Raw genomic sequence first — 16954 nt, forward strand, 5'->3', positions numbered from 1 at the left:
GTTTTGGGCCTCACTTGTTGTAGCTATCTAGTGCAGCCAAGACCAATTGTCCAAAAAATTGTTCGACATCACAAAGAAATAAAAGGTGAAGAAAAATTAATCTCATCATCACTATTCATTCTTTTAGTTGGTATGAATAAGTGCGCTCTATAGGGCTGGAACTTCTCACAACCTCTTGGTTGTGAAACGCAAACTTTCCCACTAAAAATCAAATTTTACTTCGTATTTTGATAATGTAATTGTCAACAACTTTATTGTCCTTGTTTATTGGGCACAATTTTTGTATCTACTATAAAACTGTCTTAATAATTTGATTTTTTTAATTAAGCCGCCTCTATCTAATTAACATACTTAATTTTCTTTTAATGACATAAACCTACTCCTCCTCCTCTTCTCCTTATTATTATTATTAGAATTTCTCCCACCAAACTTTGTACAAGTATTTATTAGCTAGTAATTCGATCAACAGTGCGATATTTGATTTAAATTTGTTTAAAACATTACGTTGGTTTATGTTGATCGACGAAATAAGGAAAAGGAAAAAAAAAAATTAATATTCTTCTTACATCAATGCAAAACTTCAACCATTAATCTTTGCAATTACAAGTATATAATATTAACACATACTCGTTATAATAACTAATATTAAAATTTCTTCAAAAAAAAAAAAAAAACTAATATTAAAATATATGGACATCATAATAAATATCTATACAACAACATTTTACATGATAAATTTAATCATAATAAAATATGTTAATTACTATGGAACATATAGATTTATATACGAGTACTTTGTATTCATTACATGTAGCCAAAAAAAAAAAAAAAAAAGGTTATATAGTCATTATTGTTATTAAGAGAAAATACAAGTTAATAAGGCTGATAGATATATCCAACCAAATAGCAATTCAGTTTGATTTTCCTTTTAATTGAAGACTGATATACAAAGTTGAGTTAAGAGTGAGGAATAGCTGAGGTGGTTAAATATACGAAGTAGTTGGGCTTTGCTCTTGCAATTAAACCAAGTAGTCTTGTTTATAAAACAGGTTATCAAAAATCAAAGATCAAATCCTTCTGTCAGTTGTCTGTTACTTAACTAGTGAACCAGCACTCTCTTCCCCAAACTCCCAACTCCCAATTATCAGCTATCAGAAACAAAAAAATGGAGGTAGGGTTTTTGGGTCTGGGTATAATGGGCAAAGCCATGGCCATGAATTTGCTGCGCAATGGCTTCAAGGTTACTGTTTGGAATAGGACTCTTTCCAAGGTACTCCAATTTCCTGCAAAATTTATTCTTTTTTTTCAATTACTAGTACCCTTTTTATTGCTATGAATTTGATCTTTTTGGAGTTACTGCTAATTCATCAGAGTTCTTGGTTTTATTCTCATCATTTATGTATCTGTTTAAATTATGAGAACATTTGTTAATAATTCAAAAATCATCACTTTATGGGATTATTAGTTAATGAAAAGAGAAACCCAGAAAATGGGAGGCTAGCTTGCCAGTAGATGGCGGGCGGGCGGGCGGGTGATGAAGATTTGATCTGAATGTTAATCATTTGAAAGAGGTTGAGAACTTGTGAGACAGGAACTTTTTTGATGTAGTTGTTGAATCATAGGAAGATGGAGAGATTACAATCTTAAGTAGTGAAAATGGAGTTATGTTGTATTGGGAGTGTATTTCGAGCTTTTTAAATGTTAACTGTTGAAGTTTTGATTTGATTATGAGGAATATGAGCTCATGGTAGCTACCAATACTTCAATGGCCTGATTGATAGGAGCTATTTAATAGCTGACATAGATTAGCATTCTCATACCCACTTTCTTGCAATTTAATTTCATTGCTACATGATAAGTTGAAGGAACAGGCTTTGTTCAGAAATACTCGATTTACGGTCAAGAGCAAAAAATTGAGGAGCAGGATGGAAGAACAGTGTGGTCTGTTCTTTAGATTTATTTGTTACTAGGAATTGAAATTATATCAACTTTTTGTGCTCCTGTGAAGCACTTACTGTTTAATTTTGAAATTTATGAAGCAGGGATATCCTATTTAGTTCTCCTCTATATGTCTTTGGCAATAAGTCCCTGTCTTAGTTGTGTAGCCTCTTTAAAAGTATTGGGGCAATGTCAATGAGGATATATCTTGTGCCACGAGAAAGTTTCCTAAAATTACGTCAGGGTGTGGAAGAATATAATATGGATCTTAAACTAGTAATATATCTGTAATTATTTTATTTCTGGCCATGAAAGCTGAGATATTCAATGCTTAGTGATCTGAGGTTACCAATTATATTTTTGAACGTGATTAACCTTTTCATCTCAAATTCTTGATGAGTGTATCTATATTAATAATCTTAGCTATATGTACTGTTTCATTTTACCAGTGTGATGAACTTGTGGAACACGGAGCTGCTGTTGGAAAAACACCTGCAGCTGTGGTCAAGAAGTGCAAGTATACAATTGCAATGTTGTCGGACCCCTCAGCCGCCATTTCGGTTGGTAAATTAGTGCTGAATGCTTTGTCAAATCATCAAGATTTATTTCTAATCATAGTTCATGATTCTTTAGGTTGTTTTTGACAAAGACGGAGTCCTTGAGGAAATTTGCAATGGAAAAAGCTATATTGATATGTCAACTGTCGATGCTGATACATCCATAAAGATCAGTGAGGTTTGTATTGTATACTGATTTCTAGTGGAGACTTGTAGTGTTTTGTTATGGTTTATGTTTGCGTGATTCTGATTCCTTCCTCCAGATTTTTAAACATTCGCCTTTTCCATTATTTGTGGTTTGACTCAAATCTTTTATGCTTTACATTTGAACTGCGATTTCCAATGTAGGTTTTCCAATTGTAATTACACTGTATTGTCTCCTGTCTAATAAGCTAATTGAATAATTTAAAACCTCGGGTTGCTCAAGACAATTATATATTGCTAGATTTTGCTGAGATATCTTGGTGACCTGTCGCATAACTAGAGAATAACTAGCTGTCTTGTATGGATCATGGTGGTAGTTAGAGAATTTTTTTGTCGTCTCCAAATTCTGGGATGATCCTAGCTCTTTATTGGTGGTTGGCTGCATTTATGTAGACTTTGAGTTGCAAATAAAATTTTCATCTCCCAGCAACTCAGATGATTGATTACCAGTCTGCGTTTTAGTTCATACTACACTTTTTATACCTTTTGCTTCAGCAGACTTTCCTCTTTAAAACCTCCAACTTCAATTTGATTTGCAGGGAATTATATCCAAGGGTGGGAGATTTCTTGAAGGTCCTGTTTCCGGTAGCAAAAAACCTGCAGAGGATGGTCAATTGATTATCCTAGCCGGTGGAGAGAAGGTAAAAGATGGATGTTTGTCATACATGTAAAAACTTATGACCGCATCCTATCTGCTTTACTCCCATACTTCAGTTCGGAGTGGTTTTTTTTTTTTTTTTTTTTTTTTTTTTTTTTTTTTTTTAATTCAGTTATTCAGAGTTAGTAAGGCTTTCATTGATTGATTATTAAGAGTTGGTGTTCCTTAGTGAGCCTTGATTCTGTATCTAGATGGTTGATGTATGACAGTGGCCATCTTTAAACATCCGTTATTTGCCTTTTAGTATTTTCTGTACCACATGGATAGTTGCTAAAGACTTCTAAGTGTTACGTATTGTAACTGTAGGGGCTATATGATGAGGCAATTCCAATTTTTGATGTGCTCGGGAAGAAGTCTTTCTTCTTGGGGCAAGTTGGAAATGGAGCTAAAATGAAGCTTGTGGTCAACATGATAATGGGCAGGTGAGGGTTTTTTCTTTTATATTTTTTTCCCTTGTTATTAGTGAATATTCTGTATTTGCATTTCCACTTTCTGTAAAAATTCATCAATAGATACTAGGGTAGAGACTTAAAGACAAGTCACCTGCAGTCCTGTAGAACAAGATAACCTGATATCCTGTGCTTCATTTTACTTGCAACTTATACTAGTTACATCCTTATTGTGGACATGACATGACTTCATGGTTGTCTTCTGCCTCTCATAACAAAGCACAAAGCATGTATTGACTGTACTTTGGATCAGTTTCTATAGTTCTATACTAGCAATGTTTAGAGCTGTGTACATTTGGAGCTCTCTTGACCCATTTATTGACTTCCCTTGAAAACAAATTTTCTGTTATTTTTATGTCTGTATACTAACAAGTAACAAGGGGTTAGGGCTGTTTGCATCAGGACCTCTCCAAAGATGGCATATGATGGGATCATACTTGGTTATTGAATAAATGATTTTGGCTTCAGTCTGCTGGGAATTTTGTGGGGAACAACCTCTATTTTCTTGTGGAGTTGATGAATAATTTTTACACTAGCCAAATACACACTGGGTGGTGGTGGCTGTTTTGCTTTTGCCTTAACAAAGAAAAGCCGTGAAGGTTTATTCGTTTTGTGTCCATTATTATCTATGTTTGAAAAGCCATTGAAGATTATTTATTTTGCGTCAATGATTATTAAGATGGGGAGGACTGCTTATTGTCATCATTTATTTTTTAAATTGCCTAGTCCTCACACGCAACCTTTACATTCCCTTGCTTCAGTTGTTTAATGTTATTCAGTCTATTTTCTCTCTAGTCAGGTGCAGGGAATGGTTTGGGTAAGTAAATTTGGGAAAGAAAGACACTGATTAAGAAATGACAACAATGTTGACCTTTTCTAACATACCAATCTAAAAGGGCTCCATACTTTGCATTGAATGGTAATATCAACAGGACTTTTTTTTTTTTTTAGTTTAACCTGATATTAACTCATTTTAGCTTTTATATTCTCAAATTTTACTCTATAAAGCACTCTTTTGATTTAAGTTGGCTAATAATTAAGCATACATCTTCCATGCTGAGCTCCAGTCTGTTGTTTTCGGATCTCTATAGAACATGTGACTGTCATTAACCCAACAACAAGGATCTGGTGACATACCTGCTGTAGGTTGGTTCTGGAGAGGTCTTGATGCAAATTTAACTAACTGGCATAGTTTGCTATTCAAAATCTGCAGAAGTAGCATAATTTGTTTGTCTGATGACTCTGACCATTGGCCATCGTTAGATGCCTGCGAGTTCCTCAAAGGCCTGTGGCACAGCTTCTGCTTAACTCATATTTAATCAGACACTTTGTTTTATAGCATGAGAAACTGTTTATTACTTTAAAATTTGGAATTCTTAGGCTTTTGATGTACTGTGTTTTCTTCAGTATGATGAATGCATTTTCGGAAGGGCTGGAATTGACTGAAAGCAGTGGACTAGATCCTCTTACTCTTCTTGATGTGCTGGTAAGATGGCTCATGTGACATTTTATGTTTGTTGGTTTGGATGGAAACTAAAATTACTTTTCTCTAGGACTTGGGAGCTATGGCTAATCCAATGTTCAAGATGAAAGGACCTTCAATGCTTCAAAGTAAATACCCTCCTGCGTTTCCTTTAAAGCATCAACAGAAAGATATGAGATTAGCTCTTGCCCTTGGAGACGAGAATGCTGTTTCAATGCCAGTAGCAGCTGCTGCAAATGAGGTGATAATCTATATGTTATATTGAATTGTCTTATGCTTACACTAGTAATATAAATTCTCCAAAAATGACCCGATTTCATGTATTATTGCTCTCAAATTTTGCCTCCGGACAACATTTTTTCAAGTCTAGAAAGGTTGGGCATCAAGGTGCTTCTTGGGGTCCCTAAAAGATCCTTGAGGCCTATTTGGTACCCGGAATCATCTAATTCATTCCTTAGCTCATGACTTTGTACCTTTCATAATCATGTCTTAGATAGCCTACCTCGGTCATGCCTTGGGTCTCGCTCAGGCCTTGCCACTTCAAAGATGATCCTAAGGCAAGCCAATACCCTACCCTCTAGGGCTCTAGGTTTTTGATGTCATCTTCTCTTATTTCATGTGACCTTTAAACTCTGCAGTATTTATGAGATTCTCTGCACCTTTATTCTAAAGTAAAATTTTCAAACAGGATAGACTATTTGTCCTAGAAGTTAAATATGTAGTAAAAACTAAGCATTTTTGTAGTCATCCTAGATTAAGATTATATTAGGGAATATGCAAATTCTGTTTGCCATCAGATTAAAAGATTAATAAGATTTGTGTGAATGGTGAACTGAAAGGGCATATTGCACATAAAGCATCTATAATGACAACTTTTAAAATCCAAGCTTCCTTCTTTTTCATGAAAAGCCCTCATCTGAAATTATTAGCCTTGATTAAACATAATTTCTTCTGTATCTAAACTTACCTATTGATATCTGATATATCCGAACATACATTTGTTATGCTAAGTCTTGCATTATTTGTATGCAAAAAGATTAATATGTAATGTTTGTTGACTCTGATTATCGTTACCTTTAATATTCTATTCAGGCATTCAAGAAAGCTAGAAGCATGGGTCTTGGAGATCAGGATTTTTCAGCTGTGCATGAAGCAATTAAGGGTCCTAAACACTCGTAATTACAAAGAGCACAAATCTTATTTCAGACAGGACCTTGATGGAAGATTACAAGTTGTATGTGTGGTCGATTGATTATCACGTACACCTATCTGACAATTTCCTTAGAATTGATGCATAAGATTAATGAGCATTATGTGATGTTTGTGCTAAGATTGTACAAGTACTTGTATTATGGAGGAGAATGTAGCAAGAAAGGTCATGATCTTGTATTTAATAATAATAGCACGACATTGAAGTAGTCTTTTGAGAGGCAAATTTCAGTAGTGTCAACTTCAGATACGTCTTTAGCTGCATTGTAAAGCTTCTTCGATTACAGCCAGGGGTTTTACGAGTGGGTTTCTAAGTAGGATTTCTCAATAATGAGATTGTTGGCAACGTACACCACAAGCAGAGAAACTACCTTCAATAAACTACAATCTATGAAAAGAATTAATTGTTGTGAAACACCTTAGTTTTGTGGCCATGGTTAGAAGACATCAACGACAAGTGATGTGTCAATTTACGACATTTCCTGAAGGCTGAAGCCATCTAATCTATAGATTGCAAGGGTTCAAATCAGTGTCTCACTAAATTCATTATCTTATGAAAGACAACATATCATACATACTCACATAATGCTATAGGTAGTTGGGTGCATAGAAACCCTACTGCATACAAAGTGCCCTTTATTCCACTAGCCACTACCAGTGCAACTCCTTATAAACTCACCTTTTTGCCCTTTAATACCTTCCCAACATTGGTATCATTTCATAGGGATATATACTTGAAAGCGCTTTTGCCTTGATCATAATGTCTCAACTAAATAGGATTTATTTCAACAAATTGAGAAAATTAAAACACTTGTTTATAATTTAAATAAGTACTTAAAACTTTTGTAAGGAAGCTTATATAAGAATTTCAAATTACATCATAGAGAACTACATAACACAACTTGATTTTATTATAGAAGAGAGATTTTTTAAAAAAAAACATTGTGTTTCTAATAAAATTTAGAATGTGCAGGGGTTGGAAACCATTGGGCGGTTGATTTCGGATTGGATAACCTCAAAACCTCATTTAATCTATAAGGATAAAACTCAGCCTCTGCTTCATAATTTATATAAACTGTGTTACAGTCAGTGAAAGCAGTTATATCAGGAGCTATGAAAGCGCTGTCAGTGGACGAGGCCGAATCATCACCATCATCTTCTTGAGGTAGCATCTGTTGTAAGGGCAAAGATGATACTGTGGTGTTGATTTCAACTGATGAGTGATCAATTACAGGATGTTGGCGTACATATTTTGCTATTGAAACTGTACTCTCTTTATATGCAACAAGAGTGTCATAAGCAGGAAGGAATTCCAAGGGATTTCATTTGGTTAATAGTCAAATTGAGCAACGTTATTGTATCGTCATAACTCAACACAATCTCATTGCTGTTCCACAATCTCAGTAAGAAGTGTTTAATTGGAGGGAAAAGAGAGTGGATTTAAGAAAAGGGGATGTCATTAAGAAATTAGAAATCACGTGACACGTACATGTGGGAAAACCGGTGGTCGACGCCGGAAAAACAATAGTTAACGTCGAAAATGCCCACTTGACTGTCTTGAACATAAAAAATAAAAAAATAAATTAAATTGGGATATCCTGTCCAAAAAATTTTAAAAGGTTTTTCTTAACAAAAAGCTCACTTTAAAAGGTTTTTCTAAACAAAATTTCCTTAATTCTATTTCATTAGTCCCTTCCATTATCTTTTTCCTCTACACAACATTTTGCCGTCACTCAAACTACTTTTACAGCATTTTGTAACCTCCTAGATATTAGAGACAAGGCCAAATAGATTAGAATAATTAAATTTAAAATAAATCTTTTGCCACTAATGAATGCAGAAGAAGGGATGCTGAAAAATACAGTTAAAACAAACTGAGATATATGCTATAGTTCCTTCACAGTTCACACAAATAAATATGTACACCTTATCTTTAGCATTCTTCTAATCTGAGGGGAAAGAGGGGGTTGATCTACCAGATACAAATATCTTGAAAAGTTCTGTTTATAAAAATCCTCAAAACACATATTCATTAAACAAGAGGTTCCAAAGATTACATCTTGGTAAAAAAAAACAAAGCAAAAGGTGAGCCAGTCGCAAATCGAGCCTCCTGAAAGTAAGTTGTACAATGCAAAAGGTAGGCATTCACTCTTTAAGATAGATACCCATTACCCAGTAGGCAGTAGGAAATACACCAGTTTCAGCTTACAGAGGAGGGCATAATCGACCCGGGAAAAAAAAAGAGCAAAAGAAGAAAAACCTCACCCCCTCTTAGTTACATAGCAATGCAACCATCAAATACAACAGGCCGTTCCTGAATAAAAGACCGGATTCAGCACTGTTAGTACGCAGAATCCCGAGAGCTAAAAGACCTGAGCTTACTCTAATCAACTGTACAGTCAAACTGAAAATACTAGCAAAAGGAGCTAATCAAAAATCTGCTGATCAAGCATGGCCACTAACTTCAAAGGAGCTCTTACCCTCCGTTCCTTTCTTCACTAGTGAAATCCGTTGCCATTGCTACAGATGCTATTGAGGGTACCATTTATATGCTCAATATGTACTCCATTCGACAACCCATTGTCATGATCCTTGCAATTGCCATTAAGGGAACCATGACTATATTCCGGATAATTACCATTAATTGAACCATTAGCATGTGGCAGATCAACAACGTTTGCCAACCCATTTGCATGTTCTGGATAAATGCCATTTACAGACCCATTACCATGCTTTTGATGAATACCATTCATCGATCCATTAGCATATCCGGGATGAATGTCATTCAATGCACCATTAACTAAGACAGGCTCCTTATGTGTGCTTTTGTGTACTCCATTAACTAAGACAGGCTGCTTGCTAATAACATTCACTTGGTCCTTCTTGGACTTACAAGGCTGAGATCTCGTCGGCAGGTGACCATTGCACTTTGGACTATCCCTTTGCAACATCTTATGTACAATGTTAGGGTTGTCCAAAAAAGCACCCAACTGTCCAGTTGCTGCTGCTATCAAACCTATATGCAATCAGGTAAAAAAAAATGAGATCAACTGCACTTACAAAAATATTAGTAGACAAACCAACATCCATGAGATAACAACAACCAATAGCACTCAGCAAAGTACAGGGAGTGATACACCCATTTCTGAGAGGGGAAATTTGCCCATCCCCACTAACAAAGGAATGTTAATAAACAAGTGGAAAGAGGGAGGGTTATTGGCCATAAAATTGTGCGCTGATCAATTTAGTGGCTGGATGGTTTGAGAACGGAAATTTCATCACATAAACATTAGATAAATTTGGCCGTGAAAATAATTGTAAGAATAGCCTCAAAGAGCCAACTGTTTCCAAAAGAGACTGCAGCCAACAGCAAAATACGCACCTACAAATAGAGGAGAAGGATTTCCTGGCCTTGATTTAAACTCAGGATGAAATTGAGCTCCAACAAAAAAGGGATGATCGGGTAGCTCAATAATCTGTTAACCAAAAAGAATGTCAATAACAATATAAGAAAAAAGAATTATCAGAAAGCTCCTACATAATATTTTCGAAACTGAAAACTAACCTCCATTCGTTGGCCGCTTTCATCCTTCCCAGTGAAAGACATGCCAAAACTTTCAAGCTGAGCAATCAAATCAGGGTTCACCTATAACATAAATTATAAGCATATCTAAATTAGTTTAAAATGTAAGCATCAACAATTGGGGTATGAAAGCACAACAATTGATTTTCCGCAACAAACAAGTGTAATCATTGCTTGTCAATTACTCACCTCATATCTATGACGATGTCTCTCATCAACAAAGTCTGCATTGCCATATCTAAAAAAAGAAGAAATATATACATAAGCATTGTACAAGGCATTCATTTACTGTCCAACAAAAGAGGCAGTTGCTATCTATATTCTTACAGCTTTGCACTCTTGCAGTCCTTGACCTGGAAGTATGTTCTCCTTGAACCGAGCCGCATAGTGGCACCCATATGAGTTTTTGATCCCTGTCATTTAATATCATTAGTCATATCCTCAACTTGAAGAGATAAGATGAACATATACAACAGCACCTGAATATAGACAATTATAACTATAATACACACCTCTGGCATGAATACAACAAAAGGATTCGGGGTTTTTTTGGTTTCTGAATCAAATTCCTCGCTGTTTGCATCTTGTACTCCAAGAACAGACCGAGCAAACTCAACGACAGCAAGCTGCATTCCCAGACAAATGCCAAGATAAGGAATATTATTTTCTCTGGCATATTTTGCAGCAAGAATTTTCCCTTCAACACCTCTATCACCAAATCCTCCAGGAACTAGAACACCATCTGCACCCTGAAATGCCAAAATAACCAGGGATGTTAAAATTAAACACACAAATTTGATGCAAAAATGAGAAAATCAACTAAGATATTTTGTTACTTGACTAAAAAACAGTACACAAGACCTTTGAAGATGCAAAAGAATTGAGCCTTTAAAGTAATTATATGTAAACCATGTGGATGGCTTGCAAGAATTTTGTTATAACGAACACAGACAAGATCATGCCTATATTGTTTACAAGCAAAATAATTTCCAAGTACAAGTAACCACAGATAAGGATAGAGACACTGACCTTCAGCATATTCCATGCAACTTTGTAGCTTTCAGGATTCTGCAATGTTGAAAATTTACATCAATACAATTAAATGAAAATCAACAAGGGTAAGCAAAGCACGGAGAGGTTCAGGGGACAAAACAAAAAGACTAAAGCAATCATCATTACCTCTTGCTTGGTTGATTCTTCAAGGTCACTAGCAGGAACCCAATCAACAAGCAGTTTATGATGACATGCAACTGAGGCATGCAAGAGAGCCTGTTCACAGCAAAATTCAACACGATCAATATCCTAATGCGATCCAGACTACCTAGACCCCACAACTGATGTGGCTGTAGGATTTGCGACAGGCGAAAAAAGTATCAAGATAGACTTCATAGAGCTACCCTTCTTAGTTCTCATTTCTACACACATATGCAAGTCAACTGCTACATGAGGGAAGATTTTTGAAGTGTGATGTATTATAAATCAGCAAATAAAAGACATTAGTGTTTCGAAAAAGCATATTCTAAAACTGGGGAAGGAACTTTACAAGACGGTACACAAAGACAATTATTCTTCATTGCATATGTCCATAATCTGCTTAGTTAAAGTCAAAACATGGATACTTTGCGGCTCTGAAGTGGCAAATAGATCCAAAAATGCAGAATCTATAAAATCTCAAAATTTTATCAACATGCATGTAAAAAGAGTCAAAATTACCCACCCCAAAAGATATTCAAGAAATAAAGATGTAGGTTCCTCAATTACCTTTAGCACAGAGAGATAAGAATCTGAAAGTCCAGTGTACTTTCCAACCATGGCTATCCTCACCTAAGGGATTGAGAAAAAAAAATCAAAAATGATTTGCGGCTAAATATGCTTTGTTAATACAAGAAGACCAAATAGCTGAGAAAAGGTCAATCAGAACTTACAGGCTGCTGCAACATGCTACAAAGTTGAGCTCTCCGAGTCCATTCGTCTAGTACAGGCTCCTTTGCAACACTACATAAAGGCAAGCAAAAGTCAGATGGGATGCAGGAAAATCAACCAGGAATTAGGCAAATGAGATACAAGGGTATAGAACAAACCCATTAAGGTTGAGCACTTTTAATATAGCTTCATGAGCCTTTTGATCCTGATGGAAATAAAAGGAAACCCACAAGCTCAACATGAGCAATATATTCAACAAAGTACAACAAGAAAATTTCTTTTCAATAGCAAAACAAAAAAATACTTACTCTGAGAAGCAAAGGAATGTGCCAGATGTTGGGGACATCATACAGAGTTACAATATTTTCACCCTGAAAAGGATAAATTCAGGTGAGGTTCTAATTCATATATCAATTACATAAGAGCAAACAAATGCGATTAGATCATAGAAGGGAATCGCTGTTAGAAGTACCGGAACATGGCAAAATTGTGAGAGCTTCGCCTTCACATTTTCATCAAGAGGCTGCACGGTAAAAATAAATGTTTAAGCCAAACATCACCACAGAGAAAGTGTATATGAGCATGACTTGACATAGAGAAAGATATACCATTGTGCTACGACAAGCCAAAATATCTGCTGTTAACCCCAGGCCTCGCAGTCCCCGAACACTGTGCTGTGTTGGCTTTGTTTTCTGTTAAAATACAGAATTTACATCAATTAATTTGAGCATGGACATTGCTAAAAAATCAAACCTCAAACAGGCAGTTCTTACAAACATAAATATTTAACATAAGGTATTTGATTGAATTACCTGTTCCCCAACAACGTTCAGAACGGGTACCAAACTGACATGAATTAAGCAAAAGTTTCCAGAACCTGTTGAGAAGAAGCATTGAGTAAACTTTTCCAACAAAGAAAGAGCAGTTTCTTTTTTTTTTCTTTTTTTGAAAAAAAAAAGAGCAGTTTCAAGCATGCAACACTTCTAAGAAGACCTACCAACGCGATATGAGAATTGTCCAAGAGCCTCAATAAACGGCATAGACTCAATGTCCCCTGCACCATGAAAACACAATTTTCAGTCGAATTATACACGCAATGTTGAAATTCATGACAAACACCTTAGGGTATGTTAGATGTCACACCTATAGTTCCACCCAATTCAATGACACAAACATCAGGAGGGCCTTCCTTTCCATCTACCGGTGTATGCGCAACGCGTTCTATCCAAGATTGAATTTCATCGGTAATGTGCGGGACAACCTAAAGATCACAAAGAACATAATTAAAACGACTGTGAAGGGAAAACAGTAGCAGTGGAAAGCCATGGATTAGAAAGGAAAAAGACCTGAACAGTTTTTCCCAAATAATCTCCCTTTCTCTCCTTGTTAATGACAGACTGTCACATATAGCAAAAACAAAAATCAATATCAATTGAAAAACATAGTCAAGTGGGTTACTCCATCCTTCAGAAGGAAGGGTTGAGGGACAAGTTAGGTAACAGATAAGGCAGTGTCGGTAATTAAGCTTGCCTGGTATATCTTCCCAGTTGTTATATTATTATCGCGTGTCAGCTTGATGTCTAAGAATCTCTCATAATTACCAAGATCTAGGTCCACCTGCGAAACAATGGAACAAACAACATCAACCTCGGTTCGTTCAGTACTATGAAGTATGAACGTTGATAGATCGTTAACCATTACACAGTCATGATCACTTGATCACATGTTAAGTAGAGAATCAATATCCTTCAGCTCAAACTCGAAATCATGGTATAAACAAAGCTCATGAAGTGAACAACAACTTGCTCTACTTCGGCCCCACACCGATACTGGCAAGAACAAAGGGAAATCATTTTGCTGCTTAAAGAAGAAAAGCAAGCACATTTGATTTCACAATATAAAGCTTCTACTTCGTATTTCTTTCTCCCTTTTTGACTTCTAGGTATTTAGAGATAAAATTCCTTATGATATCCTAGGTTCCTTTTTTTTCTTTTAATGAAAAACAGCATAATCCAAAAGCCAAAAACTAATTTCTTTTCCTTTCTTTTGCCTCACAACGAATCGAATCGATGTGTTTGATGAACAAACACCGGGTTTAACCGTGGTTCTAACCCACAACTCGTCCAAGGTCAGTCTCAGTCTGCATGTTCCATCCAAGCTAAAAGGGAATACATTTCATGAAAGCTTTTAGGAAAAATAAGTATAGAAATCAACATCATTTTCTAAGATACCTATCCTTTCCAACAACCTACACTGCCGCCAAGACCAAACAAAAACTAAATCAAATTGCTAACAGTGAAAATGAAATTAAGTCAACATCAATAATGACTTCACTAAAGTTTTTTATATACAAATCTTAAGAAATTGATTTCTAAACAAATTTGGATTTCTTAAACCTAAAATATGCAAGTTAATAAATTAATTAAATATGATTAGATAAAGTTTTTTGTTACCTCGCCTCCATCATCCAAAACAAACACTTCACCATGCTCAAAGGGTGACATAGTTCCTGCATCTGTATTCAGATAAGGATCTGCAACAACAAAATAAATCAATTACACATACAAAAACACAGAAAAATCAAAAGGGGTAAAAAAAAGTTCTGATTTTTGTTGCATTTCAGGGTTTAATTCCATTATTCAACCCAATCAGACAGTAAATACAATCTCAAACATCAAACTCATTTCTGGGTAAAATGGTGCAATGTACATCAAAAACAAGAATAAAATCTAAATTAAAATCTGGGAAACAAAAATCAACCAATTTAACACCCCCATAAACCCTTGAATTTCAACCTAATCCCCATTAATCCAAAACCCACGTCGTAAAAAATCTCAAAAATATAATCAAAACCCAGAAAAATTAAAATGCAAATATAGCTAAATACCTATTTTAATGGAAGTAACACGAAGACCACAAGCTTTAAGGAGCACCCCAATACTACTAGCAGTAACCCCTTTTCCCAGTCCACTAACAACACCTCCTGTTACAAGAACATACTTCATCTTCTCCAAATTTTACTGCAAATTTCTTAAAATTTCTGGGTTTTTTTTTCACAAAGTTTCTGGGTATTATCAGAAATTAAACTTCCCCTGTTTTCAGCCGTTTTCTTGTATAAGTTGATTAAAAAATGGTGGAAAATGCACGTAATTTGTGAAATAGTAGTAATTGATAACAGAGGCAGTTGATGTTGCAAAGAGTATGAAGGGATTTGGTGAGTTTTAGAGAGAGAAAGTAGAGAGAGAAGTAGAGGCAGAATGGAAGATTAGCATTGTTGAGACTTGTGACGGCCCCTCTCCATATTTATATAACAACTACCTACAATTTTGAGGTTTTTTTTTTTTCCTTTTTTTTATTTCTTCGCTTTTTTATAAAAAAAAAAAAAAAAAAAAAAAAGGAAAAAGAAATCTTTAGCAAAACCCTAGTCAATATTTTCCCTGTTTGTTTTTTTTTTTTTTTTTAAGAAAAAAAAAATGGGAATTGTTAAATAGGCGCTCCTTTGGTTCCCGCCTCCTCCCATGCTTCCTCTCCTATTAAAAAAAAGGAGGAAATTTTAAGGAAACAACTCTATTAAACTATGCTTGTAAGACTTTATTGTTGTGTTGTTACTATAGGTCTATAGTTGTAATACTACAGTGCTCCACTACTCTGTAAGAAGTAGTTTTTTTTTTTTTTTTTTTTTTTTTTTTTTTTTTTTTTTTTTTGACAAAGCACTACTCCGTAGTTATAAGTCTTACAAGCTGCAAGTGGGATCATATGTTTTAATTTGTGTGTGTCTCTTAACTTGTTAGACTCGAACGGTCAAACACTCGGTTTTCTCTAATTATTCATATAATATTCATTAAAAACAAGTTAAATCATAGATTTGATGAAAGTAACGTTTATTTAATTCTATTTTATGAATTTGTTGATTTAAATTCCATTTGTACCTGTCAAAAAAAAAAAAAATTCCATTTGTAGATGTTGTATGGCTTTCTATTCTTAAATTGATTTTATTTTTTTTTTTTAAAAAAACTTTAATTAGTAAAATATCGAATAGAAAATCCAATAATAAGATTAAATCTTTCGGTTTGAGAATAAGTTTTATTTGGTATTACAAAATATCGTTCGGTAAATTTCAATTCACCAAAAATAAAATGAAGAAAAAAATAACCTTACACTTTTTCATATATATTTGACACATTTTCAATTTGATTTTAGGGCAATTTTAATGATAACATTTTACTCCGTGTTATAAACTTGTAGTTATGTGCATTAGGTATACAAACGGCCAAACATAATCATCAAATTAGATTAAAGGAGTACAAACTACCAACCCGGGACATTGTTCAAGCCACACTAGTTGATTAATTATGTCTTGCAATAGGAAAGGATTGAAGTTGAATAACCGTTGCCAGTAATTAAAGATGATCTGGTTTATTTGTTTAAAGTTTTGAGGTGGTATTTAAAACATGACATTAAATTTTAATTTGTTTACATCAAAGGCAAAGATGGCATTAAACTTGGCTTAAGCCATACGTATTTGGCACAACATGAAATGACACACTATTTTAAAGTTCACTGGCTTAATTAGGCATGCAAGCACAGCACACTCGGAGTACGTAGGCTATGGCCGCCTATGGGTATGGAAATTTTGGCGCAACACAAAACAAAACTTGTGGGGCCAACTAAAAATCAGGCCTGCTGGCTAGCTAACCCTAAATAAAGCACGTGTGCTCGACACGAGACACGACTTCACAATCATCTTTAATTTGATTAAAGGTGAACCTTTGTTCGATCACTAGCTATACCAGGGCCAATTAACACTGCCTTGGGTAAGTTTTTTTTATTAACTAGTTATTATAAATTTAAGTTGTTATTAATATACTACGGCTTAATATATTAGTTTTGAGCAAGATGTTAAATGTTTAAATTGTAGCTCATTTAATATTTTTAGTCAAGGTTCGCCAT

At 34.9% G+C, this 16954-nt stretch overlaps 2 protein-coding genes across 2 annotated transcripts; one reads left to right on the plus strand and one right to left on the minus strand.

Annotated features, from left to right (window-relative positions):
• Positions 1-1022: 1022 nt before the first annotated feature.
• On the plus strand, positions 1023-6762 carry LOC145603870 (glyoxylate/succinic semialdehyde reductase 1-like). The gene is made up of 8 exons (XM_081659847.1): positions 1023-1270; positions 2388-2498; positions 2572-2673; positions 3239-3340; positions 3664-3779; positions 5214-5292; positions 5360-5530; positions 6382-6762. Exons 1-8 carry the CDS (start codon positions 1166-1168, stop codon positions 6466-6468), a joined length of 873 nt encoding a protein of 290 aa, XP_081515973.1. The 5' UTR covers positions 1023-1165; the 3' UTR covers positions 6469-6762.
• Positions 6763-8484: 1722 nt separating this feature from the next.
• On the minus strand, positions 8485-15296 carry LOC145603880 (uncharacterized). The gene is made up of 21 exons (XM_081659855.1): positions 14892-15296; positions 14458-14537; positions 13535-13621; positions 13351-13401; positions 13148-13265; positions 13002-13058; positions 12817-12881; positions 12613-12696; positions 12477-12527; positions 12313-12375; positions 12163-12209; positions 12007-12076; positions 11843-11905; positions 11261-11350; positions 11111-11149; positions 10594-10830; positions 10409-10494; positions 10271-10319; positions 10064-10144; positions 9881-9974; positions 8485-9514 (listed from the first exon to the last, which is right to left on the minus strand). The coding sequence occupies exons 1-21, from the start codon at positions 15007-15009 to the stop codon at positions 8997-8999; spliced, it is 2148 nt and encodes a 715-aa protein (XP_081515981.1). The 5' UTR covers positions 15010-15296; the 3' UTR covers positions 8485-8996.
• Positions 15297-16954: the final 1658 nt, after the last annotated feature.

The sequence above is a fragment of the Chenopodium album genome, chromosome 2 (assembly GCF_948465745.1).
Source record: "Chenopodium album chromosome 2, dcCheAlbu1.1, whole genome shotgun sequence".
NCBI lineage: Eukaryota > Viridiplantae > Streptophyta > Magnoliopsida > Caryophyllales > Amaranthaceae > Chenopodium > Chenopodium album.